We start from the raw sequence: 20,545 nt of genomic DNA on the forward strand, positions 1-20,545 counted from the left end.
ATAGATGTATAGATTGATCTGGGTTTGATTACAATCAAAGAATCCTTTTTTACTCAACCAAAAAGGCATTTAAAGATTATCGAATTAGAGCAATTAATTAGAAAATCAGTCATTTGTTGAACAATCAATTGAGAATGAAATAGAGTTACAGTAATTAAGTATTGATCAACAGACGAGATTACAATTTTGCTCATTTTTCTGCATTTCAAATCTTTGCGATCTTTTCGTTTCATTATTTCAAAATTGATTCATTTTTTTCAGTAAATCAATTGATTGATTTTTTGCTTTTAATTTCCTTTGCCAGACAATTTCATGATATAACAATCATTTGGAATATTTTTCTGGTTTTAACTTTGATTTGTTCTTGAGATGTACCAATAAAATCAAATAATCATTTTATTCAATTAAATTTGATTCTAGTTTGCTGGAAGCACTAAGGTTTAAATTGCTGTCAAAATATCGAGTTTAATTTTCAACTGCAAATAGTGAAGTCACACTGAGTATTGAACCTGACTTTTTGAACAGTTTTAACCCAAAAATGTACAATCCAATCCCTTCATTTCAGTCATTAATTTGCATAAATGATAGATTAGTAAGATCAATGGTTATAATGAGTAAAAATGATGTAAATCACCAAATAAATTAACTCATCAAGTAAAATTCAATGAGAGCAAAACATTCAATGATACAATTCAGTAAATTTGGATAAATTTTGTTCACCAGAAATAAGACAATCTAAAAAGCTCAAAATAACCTTTAGCTTACAATTTGAACGAGTCTGGATCAAAATGTGAAGGAACTGAATGGAATCAGTAATCATTTTGATCAATTTTCAATTAACTATTAAAATGGAAATTTGATTTTTTATAGTTAAATTAAGTCGATGTAAATAGCCATCTATTGACTTTTGGCTCATTTTTTGCTGTCATTTTGAATAATCTAATCCTTTGCTTGAAGGGTTAATTTTAAATCAAACTTTTCACTAAAACCCAGACTGGTTCAACTGTTTAAAGGATTTTCAGTATTAATGACCTTTAAATTGTTCAATACTTACGAGTGTCCCTTACGGCAGTGATTACCAATGTAAAGCCATCTCCTGATTGACTCCATTGGTCAGTTTGATACTTTAAGGTAACATAGTTACTATGAAAAAAGATTAGCCCGTAATCACCTCTTGTACTGCGACATGAAAGGTTCACCTTGAGAGAAAAGAATTCAAAAAAAAGTTATTAATTAGTTGATAAATGGTTAAATTTGTGGTTTACAAAATGAATGTTTCAGTGAAATGGTGAAGGTTTGAGTGAAACAAGGAAAATGGCGAATCCAATGAAAAATTAAACCCAATTTTTGATCCAATTGACTTTTAGTTTGGCGTTTGAGATTCATTTTTTTCTTCTTGTTGTTGCTCTTGTTTTTCAATTTAGTTGATCACTTATCATTAGATGTTCAATTTGCCTCTAAATCATTATTATTATTATTATTTGTGATGTTTGGGTTAATGGTAACATCAGCAGTTTGCAAAGCCTGAATCAGCAACAGCAGAAAGCATCATCATCATTATCATCTCCAATAACGTTCAACTTATCATTTATTATTGACATCCTCGTATAATTGTTGTTTTTGATATTGGCCAACCAAAAAACTTTAATGGGTCCATATTTTGCCTATACATTTCATCTTTCTTTTTGAGCCTTTTTTCACCAATCAATAATGGTTGAAGGATGAATGAAATGAAACAGCAAACAAAATCCCTGTTGATTGTTTTTTACTTTTTCCTCCTGTTGTTTGAAGGGATTCCAGGTTGACTTTGAATCAGAAAAGCATATAAAATGAAAACAAGAAATCAGGATTAAAATCATTATTTTAACATTAAAAGTTATTGATTATCCAATGTAATCATCAGTATCATCATCTGGTTAAACAGGTTGACTTCAAGGCTTTGACAACAATGGTCTAGAGTGAAAAGTAAATTGTGTTGATAAAATTTGATTAAGCTTGATGGCTTCAATTTTACAATCAATTGAATTGTGGGTTAAAAACAAGACCAGGTAAATGTTGATGAAATGGTTGGAAAGAAGTCGATAGTGAAAAGGAAAGAAATCACAATTGAAGACACTTAAATAATGATAATCTAATTGAAAATTCAATTCAAAGTGAGACTGAGAAGAAGAGGAAAAAAAGAGTCCAAAATTGTCTAAAAAGATCAATAGACTTTGCTAGAGTATTGATTGTTTTTTGCCTTTTCCAGTTTGAATGATGATTTTAAATTAATTTGTTCATTTTGAAGGTAAAAAAAGCTGATGATGATTTACTACAGACGCCAATGACAAAAGCAATTGATCAAAATGAACTTTGAAGAGGTTGATGATGAGAATGATTAGTGTAAAGCTAAACTCTCGGGTTTGATGGTGAAAGTGAACTACGATCAAGATGAGGATAAGGTCCATGGCAAGAGAAGGAGATGATGATAATGATGATTCCATGAGGTTACATGATAACTGTGTGACTTGAATTTTTTTTGTTATTCAGTTGCGTGAAGATTGAACAATGTGTAGATTGTAATGGTAATGCATAAATTTTCATAAATTGTGTGTGTGTGTGATCCTTTTGTTGAGTTAAAACCATTAACAGGAGGCAAACAAAAAGCCAATACAAATAATAATAGATCATGTTTGGAGTAACATTTACCAACGGTTATCAAAGTTGATTAACTTAAAAAGTTTGATGATAATTAGAGGCAACAAGATGATTAAGAATCAATAATTTAACAGCGAACCAAAAAAGTAACACTATTTTCACATTTGGACATTAAGAAGAGAAAGGCTGACAAAAATTTCATCTCATTTACTTATCAAGATGGATTTTGAATTGAAACACTGGAATAATTGTGATGACAATAAATCAATGAAAGGCTAATCAGAATGGGAAAAGCTTACAATTAGAGAAAGATTGATTAGTTGATGAGAAAAAAAGTGGTGAGCAAAGAGTAGAAGTGTATGAAAAAAACAAACTCAAACAAGACTTGTATTTATATTATTTGAAGGGAAGGTTATTATATTATGGAAGACACTAAATGATAAACTAACGTCACAAATCATGGAGACTTGGCAGCATTTGAAGCAAATAACAACAGCAACCTACTTCAACATCTGATGCAAGTTGATAAAGTGAAAGTAAAAGTACAACTCGAGAATCGACAAGATTGATTTTAATTTCATTTCCTTCAATGTGTAACCAATTTGCTGATGAAAGTTAATTAAATAGTAAAGCTTTGGGTTGGTGTTGTGTGTGTTTGTGTTGTTGGTGATGTTGATGTGAGTAAGATGGTTCATTGAAACATATTTAACTCCATCAATCATTTTGCTATTAAAATCATAATCCATGGTGAATTTTATAATGTTTAATGCTGGTTCATGATGACATTTACATCATCTAATTTGATAGTTTCTGCATTGAAATAGCTTTGAGAATAGCTTTTGCATTTCTTGTATTGTATTAAAATCATCTAGACTTTTTTATTTCTCATATTACAATGTCTTTTCTCTCTATGTCTAGCTTGTCTGTTGTGCCAATTTGGATGTTAAATGGTTTTTGGTTCAACTTCCCTGAAGGAAAGTTGAAAATTAACATCATCTACCAACAATCAACCTTTAGCTTTAGACTTTCTGGTTAACATAATCAATTCATTATTGTAGGAATATAAAAGTAAATCAATTACGCCATTTTACTTTCACTTTGTTTTGTTTGCTTTTCATTAATAATTGAATGGGTTGAATGGAGTAATGGTTGACAACTAGGAAACTGTGAAACTTTGATGGTTTAAGGTTAACTTGAAAGCTGGCAGGTTTAAACAAGGCTTGACAATCAAAACTTGAAGACACTGTAAGCACACATTTCACCGAGAACACAATTGGTTCAATTGTGATTGTAAAGGTTGAAATAATGTTGGCTTCGTGGAGGTTGTTGGTTAACTGAGAAGAGTGTTGATGATGCTGATGATGCTGTTGCTGATGAAGGTTTGAAAAAAATTGCTGAGGTATTGGGATAATCCATGTACATGTAAACACACTTTTTCCTTGTTTGGGTTTCACTGTGAGAAATAGATTTTTGATAAGCAACAATATATGATTGGTACCTTTGATTGACCTGCAAAACCGTCACCGTCATACACATAAAGGTGATCATAACAGTCAAGGCGAAGGTCATCAAACCGAAGCATGAATCGTTGAGAGACAAGCTCCGTTTGAAATGTTAAAGTACAATTCATATTTTCATCACGAGAAGATGTAATTACTGCTCCATCAATCTGCTTGGACAATGGCGTATATTTTTCCCTCATACAAAGTGTTGACATGTGATCTGTGTGGATAAAAAGAGAGAAATTAGAGTAAAAATAATTAGTTAATTTTGTAAGTTAAGAGTTGAAAAATTGAAATAATCAGCCTTAACAGAATCCACTAATTCTCAGTGTGCATAGAAAGTGTTGAGATTGTAACAAGCTACTGATATTACCAGTTTTATTTTCTAACGGAAAACAGAAACTGTTATTTGGCTGTTAATTTCAAATGTTTCATGACTCATGAAACATTTGAACTGGTTAAATTGATCAATCAACACAATAAATGTTAGATTGTTATCTCTAAATCAAGTTACATCCTCACTCGACAATTGGTTATTCTTTCATTGTCAAGATTGGTTTGCCATTTTGTTTTTTTCAGTTTTCAAAAATGTGATACTCAACAACTGTAAATCAATATTTACTCATTCTGTTTATTCTGTTTAGTCATAATATCGTTTATTTTAATTGATTAATAGCCGATTCTCAAAATAAATTAGTAATTTAAGCTAATTTTTTCATAATTTTGAGTAAAATAAGAAAATAGAATGCATTTTAAAAGCCAAATGCATCGACTGTTGGAAAACCAAACGGTAAATTCAAACTGAAGCCAGAGTGTTTGAGTTACTGTTATAAAATCTGAAGCTATAGCTTAATGATTCCTTTAAATGCTTAACTTATAGATTTAGTTATTGTAGCATAGATGATCACAATTAAATGATTATATAATTAAACAATAAAGAGAGGAAACTGGAAATGTAAAAGAAGATAAATCTATCTTCTGCTCAAAGAAAGATAAGAGAGACTGTGTAAATCGCGAAAAAAGACAGACTCGAGAAAGGAAGAAATGGAGACAGGGAAAAGGTGAGAAGAAGCACATGAGAATTGTTAAAGGTAAGCCTTTTGTTGAAAGCTGATTAAATTCAATTTAATTTAATTGAAATTATTACTTACATCTTTTATTGGGTTCAGAAAGAACCTTATTCCTGGAAATAAGATGAACAATTGTCAAAAAATAGTAAACAATTTGTATATATGGGCGTAAACCGGCACAAGATGCGGCCATTTTCTTTCATCATCGATCCATCACTTTCCCTTTTTTATATGGTAGACACACACAACAAGAGAAGACGACGATGAGAAGATGATGATTATCAAGATGATGATGAGGATGATGAGGAAGAAGAAAAGGCAAGGGACAGAGAGAAAGAAAGAGAGAAAAGAGGAAAAAAAGAAAAGCTTCAATGTAAACTCATATGAAGAATCAAGGATAATGTTGAGCGCGAGTTTAACTCAACAAACAGTCTAACAAATATCGACCCGAAGACTCACTTCTTTCAAGGCAGACTCAAAACACAATCAAATTACGAGTTTGCGTTCAAATTTACATCACCTTTGGCTCTCTCTTCAGTCTCTTTATATTTCTCTAGCCAACTCTGTCTCTCCATCTTTGGTCACTACCATGTATTAATAGATCAAAACATTGATTTGCCGACAATCAGTTTCGATTAAAGTTGAAACATGAAAACCTTGACTTTACAATTTTCATCAAAAGATGGAGACAGTGAATTGAACCCAATGAACAAGCTTTTTGCGGTTCTTTTAATCTTATGCAATCCTAAAATTAAACATTCTTCTCGCAGAAGCCTTCGGCCATGGATTTCAAGTTCTAATAATAATAGCTCGTTTCGGAGGTCCTTTTTTGCTAGTGTTTTTTCTGGTGAGTTTTACATTTTTTTAAGATGAACTTCTAACATTTAAAATGTATCCATTTCTTTTGATGTAGGCTGTGTAAATATCCTGATGCAAATGACTCCTGATGTCCGAGAAGCTCTAAACATTAACGCAACCGAAAATGGAATCGCTGCTATAACCAAGATACTTCAATATAATAGCAGTCAAGTAAGTTGTCTTGTTAACTAATGAATAATATTGTCATATAACTGTTAATGATGAACTCTGTTTAATTAACGCTTTTTTCTTAGGTTGATGTAAATGAACTATTACCACTTTGGTTTTCTTACCCGTTTGGGAAGATGAAGAATTGCTTCATTGCTATGGATTTCTTCTATCTCTTATTGGACAGCAAGCATTTTAAAAATTGGCCTTAATTGTTAATTGTTAATTACCCATTTTCTTCTATTCATCAACAGTAATCACCCAATGATCATGGGCGAAAACAATTCCAATCTTCCTAGAATAGCTTATGTATTTATGGAAATATTAGCCTGAAACGCTATTACATTGTCATCTGAAGTTCGAGTCATCGATTACTCAACAGGAAGCTTTGAAGCAAGTTCTCAAGGTACAAGTCTCAAGTACAGAAGTCTCCATGTGGGTTGTAATTGGCCATAATTTATGTACCGACTGTAAACAAACAAAAAATCATTGACGTAATGGTTGGCAAGATGGATAAGTGTGTGGCTAATAATTTGAATTGATTTAAACTTACATTCCAAAAAGCGTCCCACCTAGATGAGCAGCGTGGTCAAATAATTTCCAACGCCTGATTATACCCATTGTATCAAAGGCTATTATACCGCTAATACCATATTCAGCTGGAAATAACGAGTTTGGGATGAATAATATTGCCAGTTTAGCATCAGGATTAATCATACAAGAAGCTGCTAGGATTCCAAGGATAGCTCCTGACTAAAAAATGAGGAAGAGTTTATTAATTTAGTAATGTGTTCTTGAAACAAATATTCTTGAATATTTTCGCACTTTTCAGATTCTTAGGATAAAATGAAACAACTTTCAGCTCCAAGGGAGCGCTGATGTATGCCTCTACAGCATTTGTGGACAATACTAATCAATGAAGCAATTGATTATAATGCGAATAATTTACAATGAACGATAATATTATTAGGACGAAAAAAATGAAAATAACTTTGGTTTTTCTCTTTCTATCAAAATGTTCATGAAAAAGTATTCTTTTCAATCAACTGTGATTAATTTCAATGAAGAGGAAGATGAAAAGTGACTGGCAATCGGTTATGGCCAAATGCCTTGGCGCCCGACACTCGGCGATGTTACCACAAATTCCTGATATTACCATGTCAGACGCTGGAGAGCCTTCCGGCATTTTTCTTCCATGGAGGACTCACAAATCGGACGTGATATGGGAAGTATTTGTCACCCCGCCAACTCGCCAATTTTACCAAGAACTATCACCGAGAGGGTACCAAATTCTCCAGTTTCTTCTCCCTTCTTTTCGCCATCTCCAGTTTCCCATGAGAGCTCACCCCAAAAATCATCCACAGGTTCACCACAAGTTTCGCCTGAACCATCACCACGATTTTGTCTCGAAAGTCACTTAGAGACTCGATTCAACCCTCACTCACGGGCTCGCCTCAGCCTGAAGAAATAACACACAACTCCATCTAGACCTAGACATCGCCAGACAACCTCACAAAATGAGAAACTCATACCGCTACAGATTGACTCGGACTCGTGTCACGCTAAATTGATTTAAATTTAAATTTTTCAACATCTCATCCCTTTATATTATAATATTTACTTTCTCTAATTTAATTTTCTTGAATTGTTTTTTCATTTTCCACTTTTCATTTTTCAAACTATTATTTTACCTTAAAAATGTAACTTTATTTTTTCATTATTGTGAACGGTTGTATATTCCGTACCCTGCAGTGCACTGCGAGTGTATTTGTTGATTCACTCTGCACAGTATCGAGTAGTTTCCTTTGGGATTATCGGTATTCCTGTAACAAGGTGAAATGAAATGAATAAAATGAATTTTAACGGTTATCTTAAAGTTTTCATTTTTCAATTCAACTTCTCTTTTAATCATGAAAAAGTGAAGTTTAAATGCAACAGTGATTTCAACCGACTCTTCAATTCATAAGAAACAATGAAAATTCAACAAAAGCCAAAAACTGTTAGATTAAAATAACAGTAAACATAAAAGTTGCGGTCAGTAAATAATAAAAACTATGACTAAATCTGGTAAAAACAAACTCTTAAACAAGCAAATTTTTCAAGCAAAAGTGTATCAAATCAAGACCAACTGTCCAGTAAATATCAGGTCAGGATTTTATCTGCAAACCATTTTTCATCCAAAAGAGAAGAGTGAAAAAATGGATTCATAAATTAACATGAAATTATTTACATTTATAACCTAATGAATCCACACCCTGAATAACAGTATCTCTAATCGCGTAACAAGGTGAAAGAAGATCTCAGTTAAGAGTCTTGAGTAACCATTTTTCTTGCTTAAGACTGATTCTCAACAATTTTCAAACCACTTTTTGAAGGCAACCAGTATTTAATCAAATGGTTATATTGTATAATCTCAACTGTTTTAAATTGCTTTAAAAGTTAACCAACACTATTAAGCACAGTTTGCTCAAAAGACAATGATAAGGCCTGATGAAAAAAGTCTTAAAATGAAGATACCAAAAAATCTAACAATTGTAAGATGAAAATATAATAGGAAAACCCATTGAAAGCAGTGAAAAATGAAGACAAAATTATGTTTACAAAATTAAAAAAAGTGTTGAGATTAGATTAAATATTGATCTAAGCCAGCTAAACCACTAAATCTCGTTGAATGGGTTAACTATCACTTAATTTCCTAGAAATTTAGTTATCATCTTGATCATGACATTTGATTAAACACTTTGATTTATTTATTTGCTCAGTGATATGATTTATGAGTCTGAAAACCAGTTTCCCATCAACTTTCCCCATTATTTTTGCTAACAACCTTTTTTGTTGTTTGATTAATATTTGCTCTTCTTAGTTTTTTTTTTGGTATTTTTGTTGCAACTTTCATCTTAATTTATCTTAGACAACATTATTAATTTTAAAGTTAATCAAGTGTGTTGCTGTTGATTATGAGAGTTGATCCCAGTCTAATTTATGATACCGTAATCTGGTAACAAAGGATCGATGATTGTTATCCAACAACAGGTGATAATGGTGATAATCAATATTATTGAATATGAAAATGAATAGCGAAAAGTGTTAGGAGTGTTTAGCATTTGATTTAATGTTATATTGTTGATGTTAATCAAAAGGCAACAAAAAGACATTGACCTTAAATGATGTCAAGTTTGAATGGTAACAAGTGAAAAAGTAACAGCAATTTTCAAAGTCAACAAATTTTTGATTATTATTATTGCTATATTTTCACACTTCGTAAAGCACTTTAATCGATTAGTACCAATTTTGTAACAACAAAAAACACATCTTTACCTTTTGAAAAGATGAAGATGGCAAAGGTAAAATCATTATCAATCAACTGTTATTGTTATTACTGATGTTATGCTACAATAATTAGCCAAAAACAATTAGAATCAATTATAAATCATTTCTGTCTCAGATTCATGCTGATTATCATGTAAACCTGGCATTTCCTCTTTACTCTATCCAAATGTGCTAATTGTTCATCTGAATCGTCTTTGGTTTTAATCATCATTCTCTCAATTCTCAACATTGACCTTTTAGGCTAATGTAACTTCTCGTTGTGAGACTAAACATTTTTACCTTAAAGGCCTTAAAATTGTTGAATGCAAATGAAGAGTCTAATGAGTAAGGCAAACATTAAGGCTTCTCATCTTTGCTCTTTACCCAAAACAATAAGGTCAAACTTTGTTAACTATCAATAATCGTAATAATTATCAAACTAATGGCAAGTAATTAAGGTTTGGCATGATTGAATTACTTGAGAGAGAATAGAAAAGGTAATGGAAAGAAGAAGAAAAAAGCTAAATTAACTTTAATATTTTAACCTTTTTTAACCCAAAAATGATCCATTTATAGAGTAAAATGATGCTGGTTAAGATGATAATGATGATCAAATGCGTTTGAACATCATAACATATTGATTGATTGAAACAACATAATCAGTATTGATGCAGTCAGATCAATTTCACTCAGGTTAAGTATACATTCAAAGGAAAACATTAAAAACGCAGTTTTTTTGTTGGCTTCAAATAACTTCAGACTTTAAACAAACGTTGACTTTTCCAATCGAGATTAAAAAAGTCATCAATGAAATCAGTTTCTCACCTATTTTGTAACATGAAACTCAAAATCGAATTGCAATTTCGAAATAAAAAGATCACTTGATAATCATAATTATGTTAACAGTTTATTTTCTGAAGATCAATTCAACCTGATTTCAATGTTATATCTTACTTCCACTATGAGATATTCATGATTTAGTTGATAACAAAATTGAAATTCAATGTTAATCGTTTGACCAATGGAAAATATTAATAACTGATTAATCAAGAAATCTTAAATTTCTATTCTTAATGTGTCAAAGTGAGTTAGAAATTTATGTTTGTACTCAAAACCCTGATAAATTCAGTAAGAATCGTCGTAATTCACAATTTTCCCAAGACTTTTGCACTAACAGACTTCGTAAGCTCAAACGATTCAAACCGAAAAAGTCTTCACACAAAATTGACCTTCTAAATGGTCAAAATTGATTATTCAAAAATGAAAAAGTAAATCATTTTTGGCTTTGCAAAAAATAAACGCAAATCAGATCTTTAAGATTGACAAGATTTACAGATTCAAGGAAATGTCTAAACCTTTCCTTAACTGAATTGTTTCAAAAGCTTAGACTAGTTGGTTGGCTAGACCTGAATCAAAATTGAAAACATTTATCTTCAGTGAATGGCTTTAGTGATATCGTTCTGTACTTGTTTTGTTATTTCTGTATATTGAGCTGTTGACATTGAATCTCAGGTAATACAAGGAATAAAGCTGTGAAACTTGGATCATAAGTTGGACTGACAATGAACCTCAGTCAGTCGAGTCACAAACAGCGTTAAAACGCGTTTTAACACAATCAACATTTTCTCATATAAGAGCACGTTCCTGCTCTTCGAGTTCTATCAAAGTTTCACCAACAAGTTCAGCTGGATACAGAAACTTTCCAATGTTGAAGCAGTAGACGGACGAACATATAAATATCTCGAAATTGTTTCAACCATCGAAAGTAATTCAGTTGACTGTGATGTAGATTGATTGAATAATTTCAAGTACTCTTGGCTTTCGGTTTGACAAACGCTTAAACTGAAAGCTTTTATTGGTTTGACCCTAATATTTGTTTACGGAGTATTTTTGGTGATGATGACGATGGTGATGATACAAATATCTTCCGCCTTGTGACCTCGAAAGTCCTCGAGAAGAAGAAGAAGAAAAGATGATAATCATTTTCACTTTGATCGGAGGAGCAACAATTTACTAATGATGCTGATGATGTTTACCTATTACGGGCTTGGCTAAATATCTTTTCACAGAATCAAACTCATCATTAGCCATCATCATGACCGGATGAAAAGCTAAACTAGTTTCATTCTCATCCAATATTTTCTCATTTAATCTAACATTTCTCTCTCTCTCTCTTCTTTTTTCTTCCCAATTCTCATCAATTTCTCATCATCCTTTTCGCCATCCTTCAAATATATTATTATCATCATTGCGATTCAGAATGAAATGTATTCATTCATATTGAAATGAAATTCTCATCTTCTTTTCAATTGAATTACCAACTGATTAATGGTTGATGTCAGCCTCTATTTATTTTTAAATATCGGTAATCAATATATTCATTATTATTTCATCCAATCAACCAATTAACTGAGTGAAATTTATTTATACATCAATAAGAAAATTAACTGCAAATTGAGCCCAAAGGGTCTTAACTCTTCTTCTTTGCTCTTCAATCTCTTTTTTTCAAATCCAAATCTGTTTACATTCAATTTTCCTGTCAATTTTCATGTCAATTATCAAACAATTATAAATATTATAAATGTTACAGTTTACATGATCTGATTAAAGTTGATTCAATTCTTTCCATGAAACAAAACATGTTCAACCGTTTGCCAACCTTAAACTTTGCAAAGAATCAAAAAGGCCAATCTCTTCAATCGATCGTCCAGATTATGATTAAAAAATCAGTTTTTTTTCACTGAATTAACCTTAATCAACTATTAGCTTGTAACAGGTAAAAGTGATTTTGTAAAACAATTACTTACAGAAGAGAAGTGATAAAATTAAAATTAATTTCAGGTCAATCCAATCTTGAGAGACTTCAAACAATTTTTCATCTCTTTTCATCTTCTCTCTCTTTATCCTCTTTTCTTTATCATCACCATCATCTTCTTAAATCCTGATGATTGCTAATATTACTGAATTTAACCTAAAATTGGGTGAGATGAGAAAAGAAATAAGAGAAGAGAAGAGAAGAAAAAAAAGGAAAATCGAAAAAATGGAGAAAAAAAAGGAGAAACTTTCTAACCTTAGCTTTTGTGTTATCATCTTTTTTATCATCTTAATCAACTACATCCTTGTCATCATCATATTGATGTTATTTTCATCAATTTAGTGATGATCACGGATCAGCCAAAAGAAGAGACTTAAGACTGAAAAGTGACCAGTAAACAGGTAAAATGGTACAACAACAATTTATCCAAATTCAATTGGAATGTGTTGAGTTTGTTCAAGTGTTAAAATAGCCAAACCTGGTTAATTGTTGAAACCCAAAAAAAGAAAAGTAAAGAAAACTTTGACCATTTAATTGGCCAATGGAAAAGGTCAGTTAAAAGGAAAAGAGGTGAAAAACATTGACCAGCAATAATAGAAGAGCAAATTAATTTGATTGACTGATCATGATTTAAATGATAGTTAATTGTTTTCCAACTAAAGCAACTCTTTTAAAATCACATTTTAACCTTAATTTTGTCAAAGTGTTAATGTTGCTTCCTTTGAAATTGAAATTAGTTTGAAAATAAAAGTTAAACAATTGAAATTAAAATCAACTGTAACCTTAAAATATATCATCAAAAAGATGAACAATGTTGCTTGATCGTGAGTTTCATGAAAATCATTAAAAGCAATTAGTTAATTGTAAGCAAGCTGAAAAGGTTAATCAAACGGGTTAGAGGTAAAAAAAAGGTAAAGATTAAAAAAGGAAACCTTGTTGACATATTTGACAAGATCAACAGGTAAAGTCATTGAACAAGAAGAGACAACATTAACCTTATTATTCAAATGAAATATCATTTGGTTAAGAATGAAAAGTATTTTCTTACCTTTTCTTTCACCATCTTTACCATCTTCTTACCTTACAATAATATAATAATCATGATTGCTAATGATAATAATGATAATAATAATGCAAAATGTATATATACAAACACTTGAAAGTTATCAAGCAACAGCAACAATGAAAGACGATCAACAGCCAGGAATCAGTTTAATTTTAGGCTTATTTTGTCCCCATTATACGGTTACCTTCATCATCAACTTGTGTATACAGTTTGTTGACAACTGTCTTAAGGGTAAAGATGATGATGAATCGGTCCATGATGGATATGATGATCAGCCTGATCATGTTGATGCTCAAGTCACAGTTCTGTTAAACCTGTGTTCATGAATTACCGTTCAATCAATCGAAGTGACAACATTTAAAAGGTTTGCTCTTAAACAAAAAACTCTTTTCACTGTTGCCTTTATTCAGTTAACTGAATCATTGCAACCCTCATTAGTCCTTTCATTGTTTAACAATCAGTTAAACTATCACTTTGAAGACCTATTTAGATCAATCTAATTGTTACAATTTAAACGCAGTTTGCATGAGTAAAAGGATTGGAACCGGCGATTAATCAAATTTGAAATTAATCAAATAGAATAGAAATATTTGTTCAGATTTTTTTTGGTTCCTTCAATTGGCATTTGCTTTTGATGGATTACTATTGAAATTGAAATTAAATGTTTCATGTGATTGTGATTAAAACATTGATTTGGTTTCTTTGGTAGATTTAGGTTCAATTTTTGGGTAAACTTGGTTAAAGGCAAATCTTTTTTTAATGGTTTATTCACTTTTACTGAACCTTTTTTTAGTCATTTTTTTTTGGGTTCATCTTGATTATTATAATTGATTCTGTTGATACATTATTGTTAATTAATAACATTTCAATTGCGGTCAACAGCTTCTTCTTTTGATCCGATCAATTGAACATTTTGTTCACTTTATATGAACACATATTTGATCCAAATTATGAGATTCCAAGAATTAAAAGTTGACTTATTTTTTCGTCTTTTTTGACACAAATAGTAAACATATAAATATACTGACAATTTTGCTTGCTAATCAAATGGTTCATTGATCATCTGATTTGTGTGACTTTATGATTATTACGAGTGAAACTTTGTTGCAATTTTAATTGAACCATTTTTCAAATTAAAGTTTAAGAGCCAATCTGGACACAAATGTTTCCAAAAATGCGTACAACTTGAAGATATAAATTTCAAATGAATCTGGTTAAATCTTTAATCTCTAAGCATCGTCTTAATCAAACGGATTAATCAGTTTGGTTGAAAAGAGTTTAATTAAATTTCGAGTAAAACTTTCATGCCCAATCAGGGATTCAAAGTCAATGCAAATTTAAAAGGTTGATTACCGTTAACACAGATTAAAGGTTGAATTCGGTCTGGTTGAGTTTTACACTGAAGATGTTGTTAACAGTGAAAGTTTGACTAATGTTTTCAATTGTTGTGGAAATGAAAATTTAGACATAAATTGCTGATTATTCAGCAACCAGATTAGTTAGAGAATTATTTTCTTTAATTGTCCTTAATTGAGTAAAAATAATAGACCATCTCTAGCTACTTTTGCTATATTTAGTCAATCTCATGAAAAAATTACAGAAAATAATCTTCGGCTAATTTTTCAATTTTTGAAATTTAACCTTTTCTATGGGATTTTTTATAGCCAAGCTGTTTCATCCTCAAACTTTGTTTTGTTTTGGCCTCTTTTGATTCACTTCATGGGGGGCATAATTGGCCGATGTTTGACCAATTGACTCCAAATCTCATATGTAGGCAAAGTTAGGTTATTATTAGCTCGATGCCTGAAAAAATGGTGATTTTAGACAATCTGTCTCTTTGATTTGAATTTATGTCTAACAACTAAGTTTCTATTTCCACTACCTTATTAGCTCAGAGAAATGGTTTTTAGAGCCTTGTTGGTTTGAGTTGTTGGTCGATGTTGATTAAAGTTTATAGAAGTACAGTCGAGTCCCTGAAATTGTCGGTTCCTAAAACTGTCCATTCGATATCAGCACCATCTCTTATAAATAAAAAAAACCATAATTATGAATTGAATTGTGTTTTGATTAGTAATTTTTATTGGTGTCTTTTGAATGTCGCGCCTCATTCGGCCTCAAACAACTGATGGACAATTTCAGGGACTCGACTGTACGTAAAGAATAAAAAATAATTGAAGATCTTCCAGCAATTAATTAAAGTCATTTTGCATTATTAATGTTATTCTATTAACTTTATATTAAACTTTAATTGTACATACTAACAGTTATTAATATTGATTGTTCATTTGCGGCGCCATCAACTCATAAAATGTGTAAATGTAATACAAAAGTATTATTAGATGAAGTTTGGATAAAATTAATCTCTAAATCAAATTTTGATTCAAACATTGTAAGATTTATTTAGAAGAAAATTTCAACTTTTAGTTTTACGATTTGTTTGATTCAACACTGATAATCTGATTTTTCATTTCATTTTCCACATGATTTGAGAATCAAGAGTTTCGAGGTTCTGATAAGAAGTGTAACTCTTTTTTTTCAAGAAGTGTCTTTATTCAAAAGTTGTAGTTCCTCCAATATCAACTGATTACTGTATGTCTTCTTTCATCAATAGTTGAATGTTGAGAAAGCAGTTTTTAAACAATTTTAAGGGGCATTATGTTTTGAGAGGAGGATAAAAAGAGGACCTAATGGACAGTGAAGCAAAAAAAGAAGTTAAAAAAGGTTGATTAAGATGGACATGAAGATGAGGATGAGGATGGGGATGATGAAGATGATGGTGATAGTAAAGACGGTGATGGTGAGGATGGTGACGGGGAAGATGGTGAGGATGATGAAAATAGTGATAGTGATGGTGAGTAATTCTGTACCAATACTTTTCCATCATCATTTGGCCCCCTCCTTCTCCTCTCCTTTCACGTTTCAACTCCTCCTTTTCACCTCAACCCTGAATTGGGCATTGCTTAAATTCACTTGATATCGGCTTACCTGATTCATTTGAGAATCAGTTGCAGTTTGCGGTGAGTCTGTCGTCAATATACTGTTTACTTATAAATATTGCTAACAAGACAAAAAAAAGCAAAACTTGTCTTCAAGTGTTACAGTGTGTTCAGTCAGCGGAGTCTGTTGTTTGCTTCAACAAGGTTTAAAAAGAACTGTCTCTTCTTTTAAAGTGTCCAAGTGTTCAGTGGAGTCTTGAATCCATCCCATCAAATAATTCCAAATGAATTCCATCGTTTTTTTCGTACCACTTTTTTTCATCTTAATCTCAGTGCCAAGCAGTTCTACCCAAGGAACAGGGGGACTAGCAGTCTTCAGTTCAGCCTCGGAAACCCAGCCAGACTCAAAGCCATCATGGCAACTCATCTTCCGTAATATTGGACTTGGGAGCATGACTGACCCTGTTTTCAACGTCCTTAAACGACGATGGGACTCCATCAGAGCCAAGTAAGTACTTGTTGAACCCGATTTACCAACACAACTGAAAATGAGAAAGAAAAAAAAGCTTAATGAGATCACAGCATAATTATGTTATTATTATTATAAATGATGGGATTCAAATTAGGTTAAATTAAGGTTCCATTGCCTGGAACCAATTGATGGTGATCAATTGCTATCAAACTATTTTAGTCAATTAAAGCATTACATAAAAGTAACAAATAGGAAAATGGCTTGAATCGATTCTCACTTAAATTCAATAAATAATGATCCATTCAAGTTCACTTTTACCTGATAAATAAATAACGCGTTAATGACGATCAGAAAAATTTATATACACTTTTTTCACTCTTTTTTACATTTAATTTATAACTTGTTAATGATGAGTTAATCTAAATTTACAATTTATAGCTCAAATTTTTGTTCCAAATAAATTAACTTCTTAAATTATCCTCATCAATAGCAACAACAACATCTTTTTATGTGTTTACAATTTACCGAAAAATGGATAAAAATATTTTTATCTCATCTTAATTTACCTTGATCTTTAGCTTGACTTGGTTCAAGCTAATTTACATTTTATTTTACAGTTATTTTGGCGATTCTTCGCTTTCTCCTTTATTTTGAGAAGTACCTTTTGCATACCTTTTCTGCTATCAAAATCAAAAGCGATTAGCGAGTTAAATTTAAAATGACACTTACGTGAGACAATTTGAATTGATGATTACCCTTATTAATAGTTATTGCTACTATTAATAGATAACATCAGTACAAATATATGAATAATTCCGTGAACATTGAATATTTTCCTGGAGTAAACATTTTTCGCTTCAACATCTTTCTCCTGGTCACTTTAATAGACGATAAAATTACCAGAATACCATTGATGAAGCCAAGTTAATGACAACTTGTCACTGAATATTCCTTATATAAATATATCAACTTGTTGATTAATTTGATCTTTCAATTCTTTTCTCCTTTAACAGTCCTTTCATCCAAGCTTTACTGGTACAGACTACGGGATCAGGAAGTCAACCATCTGCTCAACCAGCTATGAGATACGCAAGGAGCATCAGCCGACAAATCAACAGAATTAAGCAAAACCAATGATGGACATGTTCAAATTGTCTTTTGACAAAATATAATAAAATAAAAAAATAAAAAAAAAATCAATAAAATACTCGAAACAAAACTATTGACTGAAAATTATTTCCCTTACGTTTATTTGTAACATTTGTATCGTCTGATAAGCACACACTTGCGGTTGTACCCAGGATTACTAGGATTTACATTCAACAGGTTTGGCATTTCAACACCTAATGTCACGGTATCACCTAATTTCATCCATAGTCAGCCAGATTAATTCAAGAAGCATCGGTAACAAAATTAGTTATGTTATATGAAGCTAAATTAAACTTGTTCAGTTGAGTTATTTCCAGTACCAATTGTCAAGACTTAAAAGTTCACCTTCTACATTATTTCACAAAAAAATAGGTTCAATTAGTCCATAGTCGAAAAAAATTAACAGTTAATCAGAAATATTTCACATTGACTCGATCAGATGTTTTTTTACGGATGAATCCGAATCGATATAAAGTTACATGTATTTAATTCGGTGAAATTTTTAAATCAACTGATCGTTAACTTGTACTTGCTTGTTAAAGTATCGATGTATCGAAAAATTGAATCAACTCATTTCTTTACAGCAGATGTCTCTGAATAATGCTTGTTTAGACACTCCCTTCCTTTCCAATTGCAAAGCTTTGAGTTAAAATACCTTACCTAGAAGTAGGTTGTTGATCAATATTTATTTGCAGTTGCCATTGTAGTCACATCATCTTAATTATTTGTTAAATATTTATTATCATTTATTGTATCTTCACCTTTTTTTAGCTTTAATCATTTAAAATGTCCACAACCGAAGTCGCACCGATTTATGGCCCATTCTTTGGTGTAATGGGTGCTGCATCAGCAATGATTTTCTCATCTTTAGGAGCTGCCTATGGAACAGCCAAGTCTGGTACAGGTATTGCTGCTATGGGTGTAATGAGACCTGAGCGTATCATGCAAAGTATTATTCCAGTTGTTATGGCCGGTATTATTGGTATGTTATCATTCTTTTTGTTTACTTTTCTAGTTTCATTCTATTTACTTTCACCTTTAAAATTGGTTATTAATTAATTTTATTTTTGTCCTACATTTGTCCTCACCATTATCTTATATTGGTTTATCTTTATCTCTTTCTCTCTCTCTTTTTCTCTCTCATTCTCATTTACTCTCTCTCTCTCTCTCTCTCTATCATCTATTTTTTCTATCTCTTTTTCTCTTTTCCTTGTCACCTCCATATCTTCCCTTTTTTTCTCCGTCTCTTCTCTCGGCTGAATTTATCAATTTTATCATCCATACTTGGAATCACCTGCACAAATCACCTCCACCATCGCCATCATTGTCATCTTCATCCGTCATCCGTGTCTTTCGTCATGCTGTTATCAATGCCTCCCCTCTACTTTGACCTTCACTCATTAATGATTCCACCCTCCATTGGAAATGATTGAATATGTGAAACTTTTTTGAATCTCCTGTTTAAATGTTCCATTTGATACTCCGGATCCATTAGCTATCTATGGTTTAATCATATCAGTCGTAATCTCCAACAGTTTGAAACCACCACCAGAGTACAGACTTTTTGATGGATTTATTCATTTAGGATCTGGTTTATCGGTTGGTTTATCAGGTTTAGCCGCTGGTTTCGCGATCGGAGTAGTCGGTGACGCTGGTGTACGAGGTACAGCACAACAACCTCGTTTATTCGTCGGAATGATCCTTATTTTGATTTTCGCTGAGGTACTTGGACTTTATGGTCTCATTGTTTCCCTTATTCTCAACTCAGCTACCAACAAATAAATGGTTAATCTGGTCAGGCTAAGGATTGAAATCGCCAACTGTCACAAAATCCGAATTTCAATCTACACAATGTTTTAATTGTTTATCACAATCAAGTCTTAAAATACTTAGCAAGACAGTAAGGTTAAAAAGAGGAGGTTATTAACGATTGATCTTTTAAGCTGTTAATTACCTCAATTTTATCATTCCTTCTATCACTTTCTTGGTCAATTAATTATCAATAATCAAGGTTAATTTTGCTTTTTTTGTCTAAATTTTATCCACACCAAGCAAAAGAATAATGAGTCATAATCATTGTGTGTATGTGAATTGTTTGATTAAAAAAAGGTTATTGCAAATTTTTAAACTGTCATATTGTTATTAATCAATTTTTATTTGTTACGGTGATCGTTGGGTGATAAAGTAATCAATTCTCTGGAAGCAATTCAATAAGACTCACCTAATGTTGATTTTAACGTGTTTAGATAAGCGCAAATAGGATGAATTTTAAAACAGACAATCAACATTCAACAAGATTGGTTTATTCATTGAGAAGGCAATTTTCATACCAAATGGAACCTGATTATAAGTCAAAAGCCATCAAATTACGATCCAAAGGAATCAAGCCTCTACAGTTTACATCGTTATACAATCAAAGTCCAATTCTCATGGAAATTACTGGTTAACTATGATTACAAGATTAACCCATGAATACTAATTGTTCATATTTGTTTATTTACACAAGCCAGTCAATTTATTTTGATCTTACCTTCAACTTACCCTCTGTGTTGGATATTATCAA

At 31.5% G+C, this 20,545-nt stretch overlaps 4 protein-coding genes across 4 annotated transcripts in view; 3 read left to right on the top strand and 1 right to left on the bottom strand.

Annotated features, from left to right (window-relative positions):
* Positions 1 to 5,816, bottom strand: part of LOC107359441 (uncharacterized) — a 26,680-nt gene extending 20,864 nt beyond the window's left edge. The window contains exons 1-4 of the mRNA XM_015925920.3: positions 5,669 to 5,816; positions 5,291 to 5,431; positions 4,136 to 4,359; positions 1,055 to 1,199 (exon numbers count right to left, since the gene is read on the bottom strand). Coding sequence (XP_015781406.1) covers positions 1,055 to 1,199; positions 4,136 to 4,359; positions 5,291 to 5,402 — 481 coding nt within the window. The 5' untranslated portion in view covers positions 5,403 to 5,431; positions 5,669 to 5,816. The remainder of the gene's footprint in view (positions 1 to 1,054; positions 1,200 to 4,135; positions 4,360 to 5,290; positions 5,432 to 5,668) is intronic.
* On the top strand, positions 5,760 to 8,104 carry LOC112538811 (uncharacterized). The gene is made up of 3 exons (XM_089267159.1): positions 5,760 to 6,056; positions 6,123 to 6,238; positions 6,322 to 8,104. The coding sequence occupies exons 1-3, from the start codon at positions 5,858 to 5,860 to the stop codon at positions 6,445 to 6,447; spliced, it is 441 nt and encodes a 146-aa protein (XP_089123285.1). The 5' UTR covers positions 5,760 to 5,857; the 3' UTR covers positions 6,448 to 8,104.
* An 8,318-nt stretch (positions 8,105 to 16,422) lies between these two features.
* Positions 16,423 to 18,052, top strand: LOC107365227 (uncharacterized). The gene is made up of 2 exons (XM_015932704.3): positions 16,423 to 16,869; positions 17,847 to 18,052. The coding sequence occupies exons 1-2, from the start codon at positions 16,646 to 16,648 to the stop codon at positions 17,968 to 17,970; spliced, it is 348 nt and encodes a 115-aa protein (XP_015788190.1). The 5' UTR covers positions 16,423 to 16,645; the 3' UTR covers positions 17,971 to 18,052.
* Positions 18,053 to 18,668: 616 nt separating this feature from the next.
* Positions 18,669 to 20,110, top strand: LOC107365215 (V-type proton ATPase 16 kDa proteolipid subunit c). The gene is made up of 2 exons (XM_015932694.2): positions 18,669 to 18,964; positions 19,478 to 20,110. Exons 1-2 carry the CDS (start codon positions 18,769 to 18,771, stop codon positions 19,762 to 19,764), a joined length of 483 nt encoding a protein of 160 aa, XP_015788180.1. The 5' UTR covers positions 18,669 to 18,768; the 3' UTR covers positions 19,765 to 20,110.
* Positions 20,111 to 20,545: the final 435 nt, after the last annotated feature.

The sequence above is a fragment of the Tetranychus urticae genome, chromosome 2 (assembly GCF_039701765.1).
Source record: "Tetranychus urticae isolate SD_2017Ah chromosome 2, NJAU_TeUrti_SD_1.0, whole genome shotgun sequence".
Taxonomy (NCBI): Eukaryota; Metazoa; Arthropoda; class Arachnida; order Trombidiformes; family Tetranychidae; genus Tetranychus; species Tetranychus urticae.

What these genes read in the sequence shown, in the direction of transcription:
- LOC112538811 (XM_089267159.1), top strand. Translation starts at nt 5,858, where the DNA reads ATGAAAACCTTGACTTTACAATTTTCATCAAAAGATGGAGACAGTGAA. An exon ending in TTTTGCTAGTGTTTTTTCTG is followed by an intron (nt 6,057 to 6,122) that starts GTGAGTTTTACA and finishes CTTTTGATGTAG; the next exon opens with GCTGTGTAAATATCCTGATG. An exon ending in TTCAATATAATAGCAGTCAA is followed by an intron (nt 6,239 to 6,321) that starts GTAAGTTGTCTT and finishes CTTTTTTCTTAG; the next exon opens with GTTGATGTAAATGAACTATT.
- LOC107365227 (XM_015932704.3), top strand. Translation starts at nt 16,646, where the DNA reads ATGAATTCCATCGTTTTTTTCGTACCACTTTTTTTCATCTTAATCTCA. An exon ending in TGGGACTCCATCAGAGCCAA is followed by an intron (nt 16,870 to 17,846) that starts GTAAGTACTTGT and finishes CTCCTTTAACAG; the next exon opens with TCCTTTCATCCAAGCTTTAC.
- LOC107365215 (XM_015932694.2), top strand. Translation starts at nt 18,769, where the DNA reads ATGTCCACAACCGAAGTCGCACCGATTTATGGCCCATTCTTTGGTGTA. An exon ending in TGTTATGGCCGGTATTATTG is followed by an intron (nt 18,965 to 19,477) that starts GTATGTTATCAT and finishes CGGATCCATTAG; the next exon opens with CTATCTATGGTTTAATCATA.